The 18,942-nt window shown below is 36.4% G+C and overlaps 1 protein-coding gene across 1 annotated transcript in view; it reads right to left on the minus strand.

Annotated features, from left to right (window-relative positions):
- Positions 1–274: 274 nt before the first annotated feature.
- Positions 275–18,942, minus strand: part of LOC128520232 (collagen alpha-6(VI) chain-like) — a 37,600-nt gene continuing 18,932 nt past the window's right edge. Inside the window, exons 11-38 of the mRNA XM_053494377.1 lie at positions 18,732–18,810; positions 18,367–18,512; positions 17,849–17,941; positions 17,700–17,753; positions 17,544–17,615; positions 17,421–17,447; positions 13,077–13,121; positions 12,910–12,963; positions 12,055–12,117; positions 11,013–11,078; positions 10,690–10,743; positions 10,575–10,610; positions 9,480–9,542; positions 7,652–7,714; positions 7,493–7,555; positions 7,344–7,406; positions 7,089–7,139; positions 6,937–6,972; positions 4,651–4,713; positions 4,496–4,558; positions 4,382–4,417; positions 4,268–4,304; positions 3,568–4,061; positions 3,371–3,464; positions 2,576–3,244; positions 2,299–2,419; positions 1,336–1,496; positions 275–750 (exon numbers count right to left, since the gene is read on the minus strand). Coding sequence (XP_053350352.1) covers positions 563–750; positions 1,336–1,496; positions 2,299–2,419; positions 2,576–3,244; positions 3,371–3,464; positions 3,568–4,061; positions 4,268–4,304; positions 4,382–4,417; positions 4,496–4,558; positions 4,651–4,713; positions 6,937–6,972; positions 7,089–7,139; positions 7,344–7,406; positions 7,493–7,555; positions 7,652–7,714; positions 9,480–9,542; positions 10,575–10,610; positions 10,690–10,743; positions 11,013–11,078; positions 12,055–12,117; positions 12,910–12,963; positions 13,077–13,121; positions 17,421–17,447; positions 17,544–17,615; positions 17,700–17,753; positions 17,849–17,941; positions 18,367–18,512; positions 18,732–18,810 — 3,054 coding nt within the window. The 3' untranslated portion in view covers positions 275–562. The remainder of the gene's footprint in view (positions 751–1,335; positions 1,497–2,298; positions 2,420–2,575; positions 3,245–3,370; positions 3,465–3,567; positions 4,062–4,267; positions 4,305–4,381; positions 4,418–4,495; positions 4,559–4,650; positions 4,714–6,936; positions 6,973–7,088; positions 7,140–7,343; positions 7,407–7,492; positions 7,556–7,651; positions 7,715–9,479; positions 9,543–10,574; positions 10,611–10,689; positions 10,744–11,012; positions 11,079–12,054; positions 12,118–12,909; positions 12,964–13,076; positions 13,122–17,420; positions 17,448–17,543; positions 17,616–17,699; positions 17,754–17,848; positions 17,942–18,366; positions 18,513–18,731; positions 18,811–18,942) is intronic.

Here is an 18,942-nt window from a genome sequence, read left to right on the forward strand (position 1 = left end):
CACTTATATATATTTAGGGCTAGGTTTACTAACGCCAATTCACCTAGTGACATGGATTAATTGTTCCAAATAAATTTGGGAATAATGTGGCAGCCTTACAGCTCCAGGTTCTCTTTTAATACTGTTTAGGGCTCATTTTAGTTATCAGTATTTTGATATAAAGATGAACAGTAAATATAATATAACAATGATTGAAATGTGTCCATAGTTTCAAGTATAAGAAGAAAGTTGAATATTAACTACAAAGAAAAAAAATAGTATTGTACCATATAATTCACTTTGCTATTGAAGCATGAGCACCTTCAAATTAATTTACTTTAATTATGCACTAAAATACTCTAGTACACTATTCTAGAGAGTCATGTTTCATTTATAAAGCTACAGAGAGACAGTGCGAGAAGTGTTTCTCAGCAGCAACTATGAAAATGCCACGAAAATCAGTAGAATATGGAATGTTTAAATGCTTGTTGTAGGTTCATATCCTAATGTATCATTCCCAATAAAAACTGAAAAAATGTGTGAGAATAACTTGCAGTAAGGATTATCAGTAATTTCAAAAAAGTCACTGCAGTGTATGAAGTGCCATGCAGCGGGTTTCACATTTCTTCTTACTGTCAAATCTGTTAAGGTTCCCACCACATCCTCCATACCAAAAATGAGAACATTTATTTTGCTTTTCATCATAAAACCATTTGGGTACATAATTGCTGCAGGGCCCTTCATCCTTTTTCAGGTGGCACACATCTGTAACTGGAGAGAGAGAGAGAGAGAGAGAGATTATTTAAAATATTTTAAGAACATCTTAAATCTGTATGGATACTGATTACTTACTGTTCTTTATGACACGTTATGTAGCATTTAGTTAAACATGCTAAATCTTTTTCCACCACAACCACATGTGGTGGAAGTGTAAGCATGCACAAGCATTTTTTACATAGTATCACCTTTGCACATATTTTTCACACAATATGCCACTGTCACTGCCACTGTCCATTTGCAGTACATCAAACTACTGTAGGAGCAAAACAGGTACAAAAACATGCATGGTGCATGCAGGACATAGTAATCACACATGCATACATTTGCACTATTTACTATGTATCAATGTTACCAATGTCATGCGACTTTGCAGTTTCTTTCCATTTACTGACAACCATGTTAAAGATGAGTTAATTGTTGCATATTTTTGGCCTATTATATTACAATATTACTATAATAATTATTATATGCATAGCATTTTAATGGTCTTAGGCATACTGTCTCCTACAGTTAATGTGGCTTGGGTAGCTTCTTTTGAACATGCTCAATTCCACTACAAAACAGAATCTGCTTTACTATTTGAATCTCCAGGTCCTGAGTTCAGCACATGACCATATTCATACACAGTCTCCCTCAGGGTCCCTGTCGGCTCAGCATGCTCTTTGTCTCTTTTACTCTTTACCACCATTGTTTCTGTCTCTGTATACTCAGTGTACGTGGATCCTGTAAGAGGAAATCTGAGGAAAAAGTACTTCTCTTAAACAAATTATTTATTTATTACACATTCTCCTGATTTGAAAAGCAGATGTTAATCTAATTCTCAGCACCTAATACAAAATAAAATAAAACAAAATAATTGAATGTACAATTATACAACAGTTAAGGTTTATCCAAATATTCTGATTGTACAAAAGACATTCCACGAGTGCTAAAAATAGAAGGTAACAGTACTGGGTCATTTAGCTATATATTTATAGTTAATTCCTGTTGGTCCCCAGCATGGGTGAAAGTAGGTTGGTGCAGTATGCAGAGCTTTAAAGAGGGAAGTGCAGCTGCTTTCCAAAACCAACATTTAAAACCAGTCACATAGGAAATTTTAGAAAGAAAGGGCATCTTATAACAATATATCATATAACTATTATTGCTGGCATGTTAAATGGTTTAACACTTTAAATAAAAAAGCTGAATAGGAAAAAAAAATCCTGTTTAACTGACATGTGGCACTGCACAAAAATCCCACCCTATAAAATCATAGCATTGAGACTAATATCCATGATATCCTAGTCGGGATGTCTTGCATTTTTGTCTTAACTTGAGATGAACTTTCACAAAACAAACAAACAAACAAAAAAAAAACGTGTGAACCCACAATTAGCATGTTCAGATTGTACAGGGAAGTGAGTGAAAAATAGTATATTTATAACTTGTAACCTAACTTTGACTTATTCAAAAATTCAAATTCAAATTAAATTTAACTTATAATAAAAAATGCATTTATTCCAAATTAAAATGTGATACGCAGGAGACCTGTACAACTACCTTTGAACAGAAGGTCTCTTAGCAGCCTCATAGACAACATGGACTTCACCATGACCTTGCTGCTGCTGAAATCTCTCACACTCTTGTCTGAGCAGCGGAGAAGGGTAGGTATTAATTTCTCCTGTATTCATAAAGAAAAAAACCCAACTCAACCAAACATTTAGGCCTATACAATATCTGAGAACATCAAGCAAAAGAGGATAAAAAGCACTCTTGTAATATTATAATTATATTTAATATGTATTTTATAAAATAACCAACTACTTATTTTTCTTACGGCTCAAAATGTGTAGGAAAGTCCTTATAAAGCGCTGTGAGTACTCCTGCTCTCTTTGCTTTACATGGCCCAAGGGAACTATGTGCTGCTCTGTGGGAAGGCTGGCAAGCTCCTCCACCTGAGTGTAGTTGAAATGATCCCCGACTGTTAGAGTGAGAAGCACCACACCCTGACACTTAGCCATCATAGAGATAAAGTCCAGTTTTGCTCGATCGGAATTTTCTGTCTCCCCTCCAACTATCAGCAGCACCATCTTGTTTTTTCGTGGCTTGGAAGCAGTGAGGAGACCCTTCCTGATTACAAATTCCAAGGCGTGACCCAGCCTGAAGTAGCCACCAGTCTGATGAAGATTTACAGAGATGCTTTGCTTCATCTGGTTGTGGTCTTGGAACTGTTGGAAAGTAAAGATTTGCTTGACTGGAGCCTGGGCTTCACTGTATGATGAACTCTGCTGATAAAGTGCCACTCGTGCCTGTGTGTCAACTTTACTGGGCTGACCACTCACTACAAGCTGGTCCAACACAGTGCGTAACACCTCCTTCACTCCCTGATACTGATCTGCCTGGATGTTCCGGGAACCATCCACCAACATTGCCAGATCTACGTCTACCTCCTTTGGAGTGGACACTGTGGTGGTTTGTGGACAATCTCTAGCTGGATTGCACGGATCTGAGAAGACAGCAGGTAAAATAATATCATGTTAACAATTCTAAACTTCAGCTTCTTTTATTACTTTTTAGAATACATCACATGATATGCATTATTCGGATCACATCAGCTTATTTTACATATTACCAAAGCAGATGATACATCGCTGGATCCTCTTAAGTGCTGCACCCTGAGCCTCTGATCTCTCCCGCACATTAATGAAGCTTCCTGTCTCATCAGCCTTTTTGTTTATAATACACAACAGAAGAAAAGTATATAAAAATGCATCACACTAATCAACCTGTATAATTGCTTCAGATACCACTGTTACCATTTTATATTACCTGAAAAGCACGTTGAACATTAGGAGTATCTCCAAAACCAATAACACCAAGGTTTATATCCAGAGCCTTGTATTCTAGAACAGCTGTGGTAATGGAGGTCACATCCTGGGACTGTCCACCAGAGAAAAAGATTGCCACCTTTCTGATCAGGACACCCTGACGAATACGTTTGAAGACATTTCTCCCCACAAAGCGCATGGCTGCACCAATGTTGCGTCTGTTGGATGTACGTGGCAGAGGGATGTTCTTTACAGCTTCCAACAAGTATTTCTTACGATGATGGTCAGAAAAACGGATGAGGTAGTTAGTGTTAGAACTGTAAGACACTACAGCCACTCGTGTCCCTGTGGGACAGTTGCTTTCAGCGATATCAATGGTGTCCAGCAGAGAAAGAAGAGTTGAGCGCATTCTCTCAAATAACTGAGATGTCATGTCTTCAGACACGTCCAAACCAATCACCAATTCAGTGGGGTACACAGGGCAAACTGCTTTATCTAAAGTGGAAGACATGCCAAAAAAAATACAGAAATGTGCTCAAGTTAATTGCTGTTAAACAATGAATCATTGTCATCCTCATTAATGGTGTGTAATCTTCAACCTACCATTAAAGAAGCCTATATGGGTGAAATATAAAGCACAAGTTAAATAGAGTAAACGTCCAATTTAATGAAATTTAATAGTTATTTTCAAGGTACTTTACCACAGTTTTTTTGTATGTAGCTAATCAGTTGACAAGTCTAAAAAAATACAATGCAATTGTTTTAGACAGTAGAAAGAAACTGAGAAATGAAAAGCAAAAAAGAAAAACACTTACAGACTTTTCTGGGATTCCTGGTGGTCCTTTAGGGCCCTTTACATGAAATTATAAGGAATATTAAGCAAATTATTATTATTTTTTTATGGATAATATTATTTAAAGCTCACAAACCCTTTGTCCTGGTGGCCCAGTGGGTCCAGGATCACCTGGAGCTCCTGGCCTGCCTGCATTTCCCTGTAATACAATCAGGTCAACAATGAACAAAGTGAGCAGAAAGAGAAAGGAACTGTTATTAGTTATGGATCATTAATGACAACGAATCTTACTCCTCTTCCTCTTCTGCCTTTAGAACCATTATTTCCTTTTCGGCCAATAACTCCACTTTCACCCTAAACACAAAATTATAGAATTAATATTAATATTCTCACTGATCTTCCTTAGAACTGGATTTATATTATCTGGTGTTTTATGTACACACCAGCTATCTTTGGTAACTACAGTGCACTCCAGGAATAATGGCTGAAGTGGTAAAAGTTAGTATAGTACAGTACACAGTGAATCATAAAGTTTCCTTAAACTCACTTCATTGCTTCCATAAAAACAATAAATAACCTTCATTTTGCTGGGATGAAAATGTTCTACCGAGCAACTAGCCAGTGATTCCCGTGTATAGCTAATTACTTCTATTTCAGGATGGCCAATAAACAACTCCTCCGGTGATGCACAAGTTGTGTTACTATTTATGGCAATGTAATAGGGATAGCAGCCCAGGACTACAATGCAAGAAAACAACCTCTGTATTTTCCCCCAAAACAGGCAGTGGGGCAGCATTGGTATGCCAACAACTGCTAGCTGGTTTATCAAGGCTACCCATTAAACACTTAGCATAAGCTTTGTTGGTATAACCACTTCAGTTCACGTTATGCACCAGTAAACAAGAATATTTTAAAAAGTTCACTGGCATACTGTACCATTTTTATTTTTTATTTTTGCAAAAGAAAATGATTCATTTATTGCCCATACAGTTACAAAGGTGTGAGTCTGTATACTTTCTGTGATTTAGGGAGTATGTGTGAGTCAAGGGGTGTGTGGCTTGGGCCATTTACTTCAGCCACCCCTCCTCCTGCACGTGAATCTTACAGAAAATGTAACAAACTTTCACTTTAAAGTCACTTTAAAGCCAAAAGAACTTCTGTGATACTTTAACTTAAAAAAAAAAACTCTATTACTCACTCACTCATCTTCTATACCGCTTTATCCTGTATTCAGGGTCGCAGGGACCTGGAGCCTATCCCAGGAGGCTTAGGGCACGAGGCAGGGTACACCCTGGATGGGGTGCCAATCCTTCGCAGGGCACACACACACACACCTACACACCTACACACACACACACACACACACACACACACGCACACCTACACACACACACACACACACACACACCTACACACACACACACACACACACACACCTACACACACACACACACACACACACCTACACACACACACACACACACACACACACACACACACACACACACACACACACACACTACGGGCAATTTGTGAATGTCAATTAGCCTAACCTGCACTATGGGACTATGGGAGGAAACTGGAGTACCCAAAGGAAACCCACCAAGCACGGGGAGAACATGCAAACTCCATCGAGCCTGGCCAGATTTTTTAATTGTGGGGTGTCAAATTTCTTATTTGTATTCGACCACAATGGTATGAAAGCATTTCTAAAGAGACATAGACAAGATTTTTGCAGTGATTTTAAAGCCATTTTTAAACAAGTGATTTTTTTTATCTACAGTACATGATTTTTGCCATAGTAGTAGAGTTTTTCAAGCCCTTTGAGGTGTTTCGTTTTTTACAACCAAAAACCAAACAAGCTAAGAGTCATGGGTGCAAAATAGTTTGGCATGAGTACCAAACGGATCCGCATAACTCAAAAATGTTGTATTTTTCTTCCAGGGTTATTTTCATTCCTTAGGACTTTGGAGACCCGGCAGAAGATTTTGATTTAAGTTTGATTGAGTTATGTGCAAAATTCAGGGTGATATGGCTATCCAGTCGTGAATCGGAAAAAAAAGAAATTTGGAATTTTTGGGAAAGGCAATTCAATTATGTAAAGGAATTCTTAAAAATATAGTGCAAAAACTAGACATCACTTAACACACTATATTTTATACTGTATATACATATTGTATTACATACTATAAGCCACCTTGGATTATTATTTGACAGTACACTGATTCTGCTTGTCATATTATCTGAATCTAAAGGATCTGAAAGATGAAAATTATAAGTTTATATAATTTGTATAAATCAAAATAAGACACACTCAAATGTTGTAACACAAGGTAGGCAAAACTCTAAAATGTATAATATCGCTACTGTACCTTACTCTGTTTGCACTAGTACTGTGGTGTCATGTCAGTATTTATTGCTTTAACCTGAATAGGTGCATATTTTTTGCAAATTTCATCAAATTGCATTTTTTAGCAAAAATCATTCACAATCCTATAGCAAATTCTGTCTCTCTAAAAGTTCTTTGCAAATATTTTACTTTCTGTTTGTTAATAAATATTGTGAAAGAAAATGTACCTGGAGTCCAGCATATCCTGGAAAGCCAAGATCACCCTATAGACAGGCAAAAGCTACAATTGAGCATTTTGTTTAAAAATTCAAGCTGTACCATAAAGAATGCAATTTCTATTAATATAGAGTACTGCAATATGTGAACACTGATACGTAACCTTCTGTCCTTTATGTCCTGATAATCCATATCCATCTGGACCATCATTTCCCTGTTGTGGAGGTACAACAAAGAAAGCAGGATTATAAGGAAAATAGGTCAGAGAGAAATAGAGAGAGTGAGTGAGAGAAAGAGAGAGAGAGAGAGAGAGAGAGAGAGAACAAAAAAATGAAACAAGAGATTGAGAACAATTAAAAAAAAAAGTTTTAAAAAATTATTATTTTTTGTTTTTAGACCAAACAAACAACACACATACTTGAGGGCCCCTGGATCCTTCTGGCCCAGCTTCTCCTTTATTTCCAGGTTCCCCTGGATGACTCTATATAAGAACACAGATTGACAAATTCCTGCAGAGAAGCAGTACAAGTGATGTTGTATTTCATATGGAAAATGTTGTAGAAATACTTTTTGCCCCCTGGGTCCTACACGTCCCTTGGATCCTATGATTCCTTGTGCACCAGGTGGTCCCTAGTGGACAGTGATTTACAGTATATTATTAAAAGTAAACTGATTAAAAAACATTAAAGTATTGTACAGTATGTGGGTCTTGATCTGAATGCATACCTGAGGTCCTGGAAAACCAGGTATTCCCTTCTGTCCTGGAGCACCAGAAGGGCCGATTTGCCCCTGGGCAAAAGGAGAATGATAAATTCATCACAAAATTAGTTTAAGTTATAACAATTGGGGAAATAATTCTTCTTCTTCTTCTTTGTCTTTCGGCTATTGCCTTTCAGGGGTCGCCACAGCAAATCATCTGCCTCCATCTAACCCTATCCTTTGTATCCTATTCTCTCACCCCAACTAACTTCATGTCCTCTCTCACTGCATTCATAAATCTCCCATTTTGGTCTTCTACCAATATGCTCACAATCTCTCATCTGAACATGTCCAAACCACCTCAATCTGGCCCTTCTAACTTTATCTCCAAAACATCTAACATGGGTTGTTCCTCTGATGAACTCATTTGATACTATTCATCCTTGTCACTCCTAAAGAGAACCTCAACATCTTCATCTCTGTTACCTCCAATTCTGCTTCCTGTCCTTTCCTAAGTCCCACTGTCTTTAAGCTGTAAAGAATCACTAGTCTGACCACAGTCTTGTTCACCTTTCCTTTTATTCTTGATGATATTCTTTTGTCACATAACACACCAGACACTTTACTCCACCCATTCCAACCTGCTGGCACACGCCTCTTCACCTCTTTTCCACACTCTCCGTTGCTCTGGACTTACAGTAATGTTCTGCACCTTCTTTACCTCTGCTTCCTGTAGCCTTACCGTTCCACCAAGGTTCCTCTCATTCACACACATGTATCCCATCTTGCTATGGCTAATCTTCATTCCTCTGCTTTCCAGAGCGTACCTCTACCTCTCTAGATTTTTCTCCACCTGTTCCCTGCTCTCACTACAAAGCATCTGTAAACATCATTGCCCAGTTATCCTGTCTTACCTCATCTGTCATCCTGCCCATCACCATAGCAAACAAGAAGGGGCTCAGAGCCAATCCTTAAAGCAGACCCACCTTCACCTTGAACTCTTCTGTCACACCTACTGCACATCTCACCACTGTCTTATAGCTCTGATTCATGTCCTGCACCACTCTAACATACTTTTTAACCTTGCTTGCACTACTCTTTTCCAAAGCTTCATTGTATGGCTCATCAGATTTATTTTTCTGTAGTTGCCACAGCTCTGCACATCTCCCTTGTTCTTAAAGATCGGCACTAATACATATCTCCTCCATTCCCCTGGGATTCTCCTGTTCAAAATATTGTTAAACAGACTAGTTAGAAACTCTACTGCCACCCTTTCCCAAGCACTTCCATACCTCCACAGGTATGTCATCAGGACCAACTGCCTTTCCACTCTTCATCCTCTTTAAAACCCTCCTCACCTCACTCTTACTGATTTTTACTACTTCATGCTCCATAACAGTCATCTCTTCTACTCTTTGTTCTCTTTCATTTTCCTAATTTATCAACTTCTTGAAGAACTCCTTCCATATTTCCATCAACCTCCTGGCACCTATCATTTCCCTCCATATTTGTAATCACTCTAGCATGCTGCACATCCTTCGCATTTCTACCTGGAAGATATTATAAATAGTTAATAAACTGTTGCCAGGTGTATTGCTAAGTTTCACTACTTGTACAAACTTTCTCCATCTACACTGAAACAAATTTAGACACTGCTGGTAGTTTCTACTTTCTTTAAGCAGTTATTCTGGTGTTATTGGAAGGCATCCTGACTATAAGCTAGAAAAGTCTGAGGTTTGAGAGGTTAAATGAGTATCATTACAGAACATTGGCCTAGAGAAGAATTCCCTCAGAAAGTCGCTATAGCTACAGTAAAGTATCAAATCATACTTATAAAAGAAAGAGAAAATTGCACCTGTGGCCCTGAAGGACCAGAGGCTCCAAGTAATCCAAATTCTCCTGGAGATCCATTGATACCCTAAAGAAAAGAAGAAATTATTTTGCTACTTGCATAAGTGCCAATCCTTGACATAAAAATAGTTTAAAGTATTGAAAGTAGTTAAAGTTAAAAGGTTTAAAGTTAAAGTAAAAAATAGGCTTAAGTGTAATCAGTGATATTATTATTATTTCAACACACGTACATGTCTGCCTGTCTTTCTGTTTGACAGAACTCTCTGCCTAACTTACTAATACAAAATTTTGTAAGGTTGAGTATCTTACACGTTGTCTTCACTAAGTTGTACCTTTTATCGTCAGCCAAATACACTCCCTGTTCAGTAATCTTAGAGTAAATCACATGTGAGAAACTGAAAAAGTATATTGGAAATAGAGTGTCTTAAAAAAACGCCAGCGCATTACAATTCACTTATACTACTTCAGCCCTCTTATTTCAGCAGTGTTAAGTAATCTTAGTAAAATTATTTGGATATCTTTTCTAAGAAATATCCATGAATTTGAATTTGAAATTGAATTTGGTGCAGATATTTGTTTACATTGAGCATGTAACTTATTAGTAGTCTATTTTAAAATAGATTATTAAATCCTGCACATATCTGTTTATAACATCGCATTTACTTAAGATTTTGATTTAATTTATGGCACAGGTTAAACTTCAGGCAAATACCTAAGTACTGCCAAAGTTCATTAAATTCTGTCCTGCAGTAAATTTAAGATGCACCCACAGTTTGACGCATGTGCAGTATTTGTAATGTGGTACATAACTGTTCATAACTTTACTTTTATTAAACATTATTTTATTTAAATTCACGCAGTTTTAACTACAGGCAAATACCAAAATCCTGCCAAAGTTTCATTAAATTCTCTCCAGCTAGTTTTAAGTGATGGTGTGACAAAATCTGTCAGGACAGACATACAGACCTAAAATTTTCTTAGACTGGTTTTGGGTCCTCCAATGCATAACACATAAAGATTTAATTAAAAGAGCGAGTCTTTACGAATGCACAGACAAAATCTCTTTTTTATATATAGATCAGTACTAAATATAACATACTATTAAACCAGCAATGCCTCTTCTTCCCTTTTGACTCTGTAATAGATTTATGAAAAAAAGTTACTCATTTGAAAGTCATTACAACATGCGTATTGTAATGTCTGAAACGACGTACAGGACTGCCTTTATCTCCAGGTCTGCCTGGGCTTCCATCAGGCCCTGGCTCTCCCTGTTATTGAAGAACAGTAGGAATAAATTATTATGTTATAATCAACATTATAATGCTTATTATACTGGCAGCAACCCTTTTAATAAAAATTTATTAACAAAATAAATTTGTTATATTTAGCCTTTATCCAGTTACCTCTTATTGACACAACCATGCACACATCACATTTTACCATTGCATATAACATTAGTGGCTTGTAATATTTATGAAAGTTTTAGTTATTCAGCTAAAACACACAATTAATAGTTATTAGAGAAACACAGACACACCTGTTGGCCTGGGTTTCCAATCTCACCCTTTGGAGCACGTACATTGTTGTCAATTCCTGACACACCCTTCATAGAAGAAAATGTTATAAAATAAAATTGTTTATAGTTTGGCGGCATGAGGGTGTAGTGGTTAGCAATGTTGCCTTGCACCTCCAAGGTCTGGGTTCGATTCCCATCTCTGTTTGCATGTTCTTCCCATGCTTGGTGGGTATTCTCCCACAGTCCAAAGACATACAGATTAGGCTAATTGGCATTCCCGAATTGCCGTAGTGTGTGAGTGTATGTGTGTGCTTTGTGATAGATTGGCGCCCTGTCCAGGGTGTATTCCACCTTGTGCACTAAGCCTCCTGGGATAGGCTCCTGGCCTCCCGCGGCCCTTAATACAGGATAAAGCGGTATAGATGATAAGTGTTTATAGTTTTTTAGTTATAATTTCTTGAACAGAAATATTATTCTCATTCACACATCTATCCAGAAAATAAAATTTGATTATATAAAATGTAAAAACTGCAAAAGCATTCCATTTTATTTCTACATTTATAGTAACAGATGTCTTCAAACTTTTCCCCATGAACCCACGATATCTATCAAAGCAACAAAAGTGACAAAGATTTTATTATGAGACTGAATTTCAGAAGAAAAGCTTTATTACACACTTTGCTCTGTAGCAGGACTTTATCATTAAACCTTTTTTCTATTAAGACTAGTATTATGTAGTTAAATTATTATTATAAAAATACATTTTGTGGTTGAATTCCTCATTGTACTGTACAAAAGAATATATCACTACATTACCATAAATGTTCAATACTGTTATTATTTCTTTTTTGGTACCTTTCTGTTACTTGCTTAGGATATACAAGTGATATGCAATTTAGTTTTATCTAGTAGCATCTCATGCTAAATAAATAAATAAATAAATAAATAAATATGCAGCACATCTGCAAACAACAGCAATACTACTACTACTACTACTACTACTATTATTATTATAAATAATAATAATAATAATAATAATAATAATAATAATAAAACAACTCACCGGATCACCCCTCAATCCCTTTTGTCCTGGAACACCTGGAATTCCTTGGACACCTTTCATACCCTTTAAAACAATATGTATCTTTAGTAAAAACAAACTTGATATTATCAAACCAAACAATTAAATCAAAGTATTTAACCTACGATTTTACACACTAAAGAGAGTGGTAAATAAGAACTATATAGTAGTAATGGAAGGTTTGGATCATTTTAGTGATTTGTTTCTTTGAATCTCGTTTATCAAAATAAATAAATCTTTTTTTTGTTGAGTAATTTAATTAATTTCTTTCTTTTCATAAAAAATAAAATAACATGTTATATTTTCACAATAAAAAGACCCTCCAACACGTCTACATACAGAGAATTTTGTGTATAGCTCCAGTAATGAAAATATAATTCTGCAAAGAACATATGATTAACAGAATGAACAGCTCACCTCTTATATCAGGTACAGTAGTCCAAGTCGTTCGTTCTTTTGTCAAATAGATGCTATGCACTGCAATATTATTTTTTTATATAATATTGCACTGCATAGTTATTCGTTCTTTTGTCACTTGACCATGGGAGTCAGTTGACAAAAGAACAAACAACTCAGACTAGTGGACAGATGAACCAATCTGTTATCTGTACATAACCTACAGAGGTTTAACAATGCTTTGCGCATGCACACCCAGTAGAAAATGAATGAATAACTTTCTGAGACTACTCGTTCTTCTGAGTAAAGGTTAAGACTCATTCAAAAAGAATGAATCATGCATGATCGACCCATCACTACTATATAGATGCACTCTTACACACTCATTGTTGATACCGTTTTATCCTATATTTAGAATCGTTTACAGAGCAAAATCATTACAGGGCTGCCTGAATCTCCTGGCTCTCCTGGGTATCCTGTTAATCCAATCACCCCCTAAAGCAGGCAGAGAAAACATATAAACCCCACAAATACTAGTATGGACGTATAGTAATACAAAATATTATACCACCCAAACTCTAATGTTTTTTAAAAAAGTAGCATGTTACCTGTTCTCCATTTATTCCTATCAAACCATGTTCTCCATCTTCACCCTATTAAATATAAAAGAAAATATGTTGTAATTTTGTGTTATCTTTTTATGTAAATACAACCAACTATTTAAAATAATAAAGTGTGCATTCTTTCCCATGTACATGCATGTTATTTTAATTTGATCCAGTTAATCTCATTAAACCCTTATAAATATTCTTAGGTAAAAGAATGCATTCACATCAATATGAATTTGTCCTTGCAAAACTGTTTTTCCAGACTTATTCCTGGTCAACAGTGTAAACACATACAGTGGAACCTCGGATTGCGAGTAACCTGGTTTGCGAGTATTCTTGTAATTTGAAAAAACATTAGTTTGTGTGTGTGTGTGTGTGTGTGTGTGAGAGAGAGAAAGTCGTCCCATGCAGTAGTCCTCCCCCTCTCAAATAAGAGAGGAGGAAGGGTTACTGTGTAAGACGAAGGGAGGGAGAGGGTGTCATTTCTCCCTTCCTCTTACTTTAGCTTCACACACATGCACATACACAGCGCACTTTACACAAAGGTAAAGTTTTACACAAAGGTAAAGTGCAGGTTAATTTGTTTAATTTTTACATTATATTTTGTCTTAATTATTTTTATATATTTATTGTTTTGGCTTGTGGAAATTTTCATGATTTCTTATGGGGAAATTTGCTTTTGATTTATTTTTATGCTCGCAATCCAAGGTTTCACTGTATTGGAAATTTTAAATGAATATACATAATGTGCACACACGGTGCATCTTAAAGATATGTGTATTTTATTTTACAGTTGACTTAAAAAAGTGAAACTCTCATATAATCTAGATTCATTAAATATAAAGTGAAATATTACAACCTTTTTATTTCCACTTTTAAATATTTAAGCTTAAATATTACAATATAAGTATTCATACAGAATAAATTCCACATACTGTATCTCTTTTTCTAGTTTAGCACAGACATGCAGGACACTGATGACTTGACAGTAGATGCAGAGGGTGACTAGGACAGAAGGTGCTGTATTGCATATTCATGAAAAATTGACTGGATTTGATCATTTTGAATTTGATAAATAGAGCACGAGTAACAGGGATGCATCCTAAAGCATCCTAAAGAACATAATTAAGCAAAGCCACTTCAAGACCTGGGACAGCTTCACAAAGAATGGAGTGAAGCTAGAGTCACTGGATTAAGAACCCCCACGCACAAATGTCTAAATGGGCTGCAACTGTTATATCGCCAGTATCAAGCCACTCCTGAAGTACAGACCACATGGGCTGAGGAGAAAATTTTACATTTTATTTTGAATTCAAGGCCCTAGAGTCTGGAAGAGGAGTGGAGAGGCACAGAATCTAAGTTCAAGAATCAAGCATGATTTGTTCACAAGTTTCCAGCTGGTGATGATTTGGGGTGCCATGTCATCTGCTCGTTTTAGTCCATTATGCTTTATCAGGTCCAAAGTCAACGTAGCCATTGACTGCCCACAGTGCCTAAACTACCACTAATTAGTTTACTGACAATGACATTACTGTGCTTATTTGGCCAGTCACCTCACCTAAACTCCATAGATAATCTATGTGAGATTGTCAAGAGGAAGATGGGAAACACAACAACCCAACAATACAGATGGACTGAAGGCTGCTTATGAAAACAACCTGGTCTTTAATAACGCCTCAGTGGAGCAACAGGCTGATCGCCTCCATGCCGCATTAGTTCAGGAATCATGCTGAAGGAGCCCCTACCAAGTATTGTGTGCATAAATTAACATATTTTTTCTATTGAATTGATCTTAGAAATTATTCCAATACCTTAAGATACTGGATTTGTGATTTTCATGAGCTGTAAACTGTAATCATCAAAAAAATGCAAAAAAAGTTTAAATATTTAACTTTACATGCTTAACTTTATATCGTTAAGGGAAAAAGAAGTTATACTGTATACACACACACACACACACACACACACACACACACACACACACACACACACACACACATAACAGAACACATGGACTCATCAGAGAACAATACATGTTTTACATTGTCCACAGCCCAAGATTTTCGCTGCTGGCACCATTGAAACCAATGTTTGGCATTGGCACGAATGACCAAAGGTTTGGTTATACAGTAGCAAGCCCGGCCATGTACAGTACATTGACCCTGTGGACTTCCTGACAAACAGTTTTGGTGGAAACAGGAGAGTTGAGGTGCACATTTAATTCTGCAGTGAGTTGGGCAGCTGTGGTTTTATGTTTTTTTGAATGCAATCCAGGTTAGCACCCAGACATCCTTTTCAGACAGCTTCCACTTTCGTCCACAGTTACTCCTGTTGGATGTGGTTCATCCTTCTTGGTGGTATGCGCCAGCGAGACGTGCACCAACAATTTGTCCTCTTTTGAACTCGGATATGTCACTCATAATGTTGTGTGAATTGCAATATTTTAAGCAAAACTGTGCTATTAATCTGTTAATTTAACCTTCACACTCTGCTTTAACTGGTGAAATGTGCAATTAGTGAAGACAGGCCACCAGGCTGGTCAAATTTAGCAAGGAAACCCCCAACACTAAGGCCATGTCCACACGTAGCCGGGTAATTTTAAAAACAGCGATTTTTCTTCTTCGTTTAAAAAAATAAGTCTGTCCACACGACCTACGGTTTAAAAATATATTTGTCCACATAAAAACGCGAAACGCCCTGTTAAGACCTGTTACTGTAGGAGCATCCCTTATCAACAGGGGGCCAATCAGAAGCCTAGACAAAACGTCATTACCTGTTGCGCTTTGTAGAAGTTATACGTCCGAAACCACCATCGCTGTCTGCGGGGTCTGTGTCGTCTAAGTTTTGTACAATATGTAGCACCAGTGAGCTTTGTAGTACATTCAGGCACCTCTGGTTGTTAACGTAATGTGTGAGTAACTGTGTGTGTATGTACACACATGTGAAAAGTCCAGTATACAACGTTAACATAGTGACTAGTTTACTGTATGTACATCCACTATTGCACAAAATATCCTCATAAACAAAGCTGACGTCAAATTAAGAAGACTAGCACACAGACAGTTAAATCATCGAAACAAGGTGACGTTACAACAAGCCAAAATCTCAGTTTTCCCTGTCAACACAACACCACATTTTTTCCCAAAAGCTCAGTTTTCAACGACTGCATTTTTTTGGGTGGATGAAAGGCAAAAACCGAAAAAAAAAAAGAAAAACCCTGCTACGTCTGGAAATGGCCTAAATTGGCCAGTGTTTCAGTTTCATTGTCTAACCCCTGTATATATACAGTATATATATATATATATATATATATATATATATATATATATATATATATATATATATACTGTATAATAACATAATTTTATCATTTTTCAAAACGCTTAGTTTAGGTTTTGCTTGAAACTTGTTTGCACTTACAGTCATACAGGGTCAAAACATTTACCATTTATGTATGGGAATCATGCCTGCCACAGATAATATGGCAAGCTAAATGATGACGAAATGGCTAAATGAACCAAAATAGATTTTAATAAATGCAGGACAAGAGACCAGATAACAGGGTATGTTAAGAAATTCGAGTCACTGCATGTTGACGATTTTTACAAAGGTTTAGTCTGCACTGCCAAATTTATAATATGGTGATATTTACAGCTCATCAGGTACGACTTGAAGCTGAACTATATATATTTATGAATCAAAACATTGTTTAAACAGAAATAGTTTGCATACAGTACATGTACACGTTCTGATCATCACTCTGCTATCTGTGCTGTCTGATGAGTGACTGAGCTCCCTGCACATGTTCTTACACTGGTGTATTTGGTCATTTATTGCATACTAAAAATTAGACTGAAACATAAAACCTTCCTAATTTACGCTTTAAGGGAATAATTTACCGATAAAAATAGCAGTAAATGCTAACAGATTACCATGAAAAGCTTAACAATGCTAATTAAAACATAACATTAGTCCTGATGTAATTTAGACCCTACATGTACTCTAAATTAACTGCATGTACTCTAATTGTAGAACACGCACATCATGTATGTTGGATATTTACTGTGTTAACTCTAACAAACATTTATTTCATAGCTATGCTACCTGAGATAAAACGGTCACAACCCAAGCGATACTGATAACCAGTATCCTTAATGGGGCTCATCTGCCTGCTGGATGGCTGATGGCCATAAATCTCTTCATTTTGTCAGTGTGATATTGCTAAAACTTTTTTTCAGGTTTTTCACCTTGTTTGCTATGGAATTCAGATTGTAAATAGATTGTAAACCTTAATATTTATTAGCTCTTTGGCAACACTTATGTATGGCTTATTTCAGTACTTACTGTATCACCCCCGTAGCCTCTGCCACCCTGTAGAGAATTTAAAGACAAGGATTTCTTTAATAAAAAGCAGGTATGAGTTTGGTTTATTTGTGGTATATGTTGTATGAGGTTAACCACTCCTACCTTTATACCTCTTCTCCCCTGACAACCTAGGTGTCCTTGGGTTCCATTTAAACCTTTTGGCCCCCTCCCTCCCTGCAACACCACAATGATTTCAGTGTGATAATAGTATATGTTAAGGATACATATAAAAGACGGAAATAATAAATTTAGTCGTACAACTCCTCCTTCTTCTCCAGGAAATCCAGGATGACCTTCCCGGCCAGGAGAGCCCTGTTGAAAGGTTGCGGACATGCATTTTCTTTAAAAATAAAGTATCCCAGTGTTATCACACAGTGTATATGATAATTTATGATATTATGTGATACCTTTGTCCCTGGAGGTCCTTGAGGTCCTTGCACCCCTTCATGACCAGTACATGTACACGTCACGTTACAGCACTCTCGTGAGATCACACATTTCTAGAAAGAGTTGAATAATTGGCATTTACATACTGTACCTCTTTATACAATTTAATGCTTTATACAATTTTTGATTGTATAAAATAATATGATTAAACACAACATAGTGGACTGTACACTCAAAGCTGTCTATTTAAACTAGAGGTTTCATGACAGGAATGATTTAGCTCGTAATTTTATCATGTTATTTGGTAGTATACAGTAATTGCTTTAATATGACAGAGACAGTTTTTATCGTGTGTTGTAATGGAATCATAAAATACTTTTGTATGCTTCTTTGGTTGTTAAAAAAAACAAACGTTTTAAAAACATACAGTAGTAGTACTGATTGAATCTGTATGTTTTGCTTTTTTAAGATGATATTGTGACGATCTTTATGCTGATTTGTACCTTAGCATTATTATTCATTAAATATATTCACTCACAATCTGCTTCTGCAGAGAACTGGCCACATTTTGCATGCCAATCATAAGAGGCTCATTGTAGCCAAATCCTCTTCCATATTCCAGCTTTTGTAGGTCTGTGGCGCTTTTGACTCCTTCCAGAGCGACTGGAATCAGTGCATGAACTCCTGGCATACAAATACAATAATTTAAGGAACACTAAGAACAGTGATGACGATAAACACTTATTGTATTGTATTTTTATTTACTGATAAAGTGGAAGAGTAGGAATATAATCTATATTCTCTACATAATTAACAAAGACATTCCTATGAACAACAGACTGTATACTGTATATTATAAAACATACACACACACAACATCTACTGTAATTAATGTCTTCTTACCCCTTTTCATGAGATCCTCTGAGGCAACAATAAGGTTTTGTACTAATGCATCCACGCCATCAGTGAAAATGATCAATATCTGAGCACATCAATAAGGGCAGTTTGATTAATTTGGCTTTTTATCAGGCTAAGACTGTGACTTAAAACTAAAATATTATTTATTATACCATTTTCACACTTTTTACACTCTTTTCTCATTTGCCTGCTAAGT

Source organism: Clarias gariepinus, chromosome 4, assembly GCF_024256425.1.
Source record: "Clarias gariepinus isolate MV-2021 ecotype Netherlands chromosome 4, CGAR_prim_01v2, whole genome shotgun sequence".
Classification (NCBI taxonomy): Eukaryota; Metazoa; Chordata; class Actinopteri; order Siluriformes; family Clariidae; genus Clarias; species Clarias gariepinus.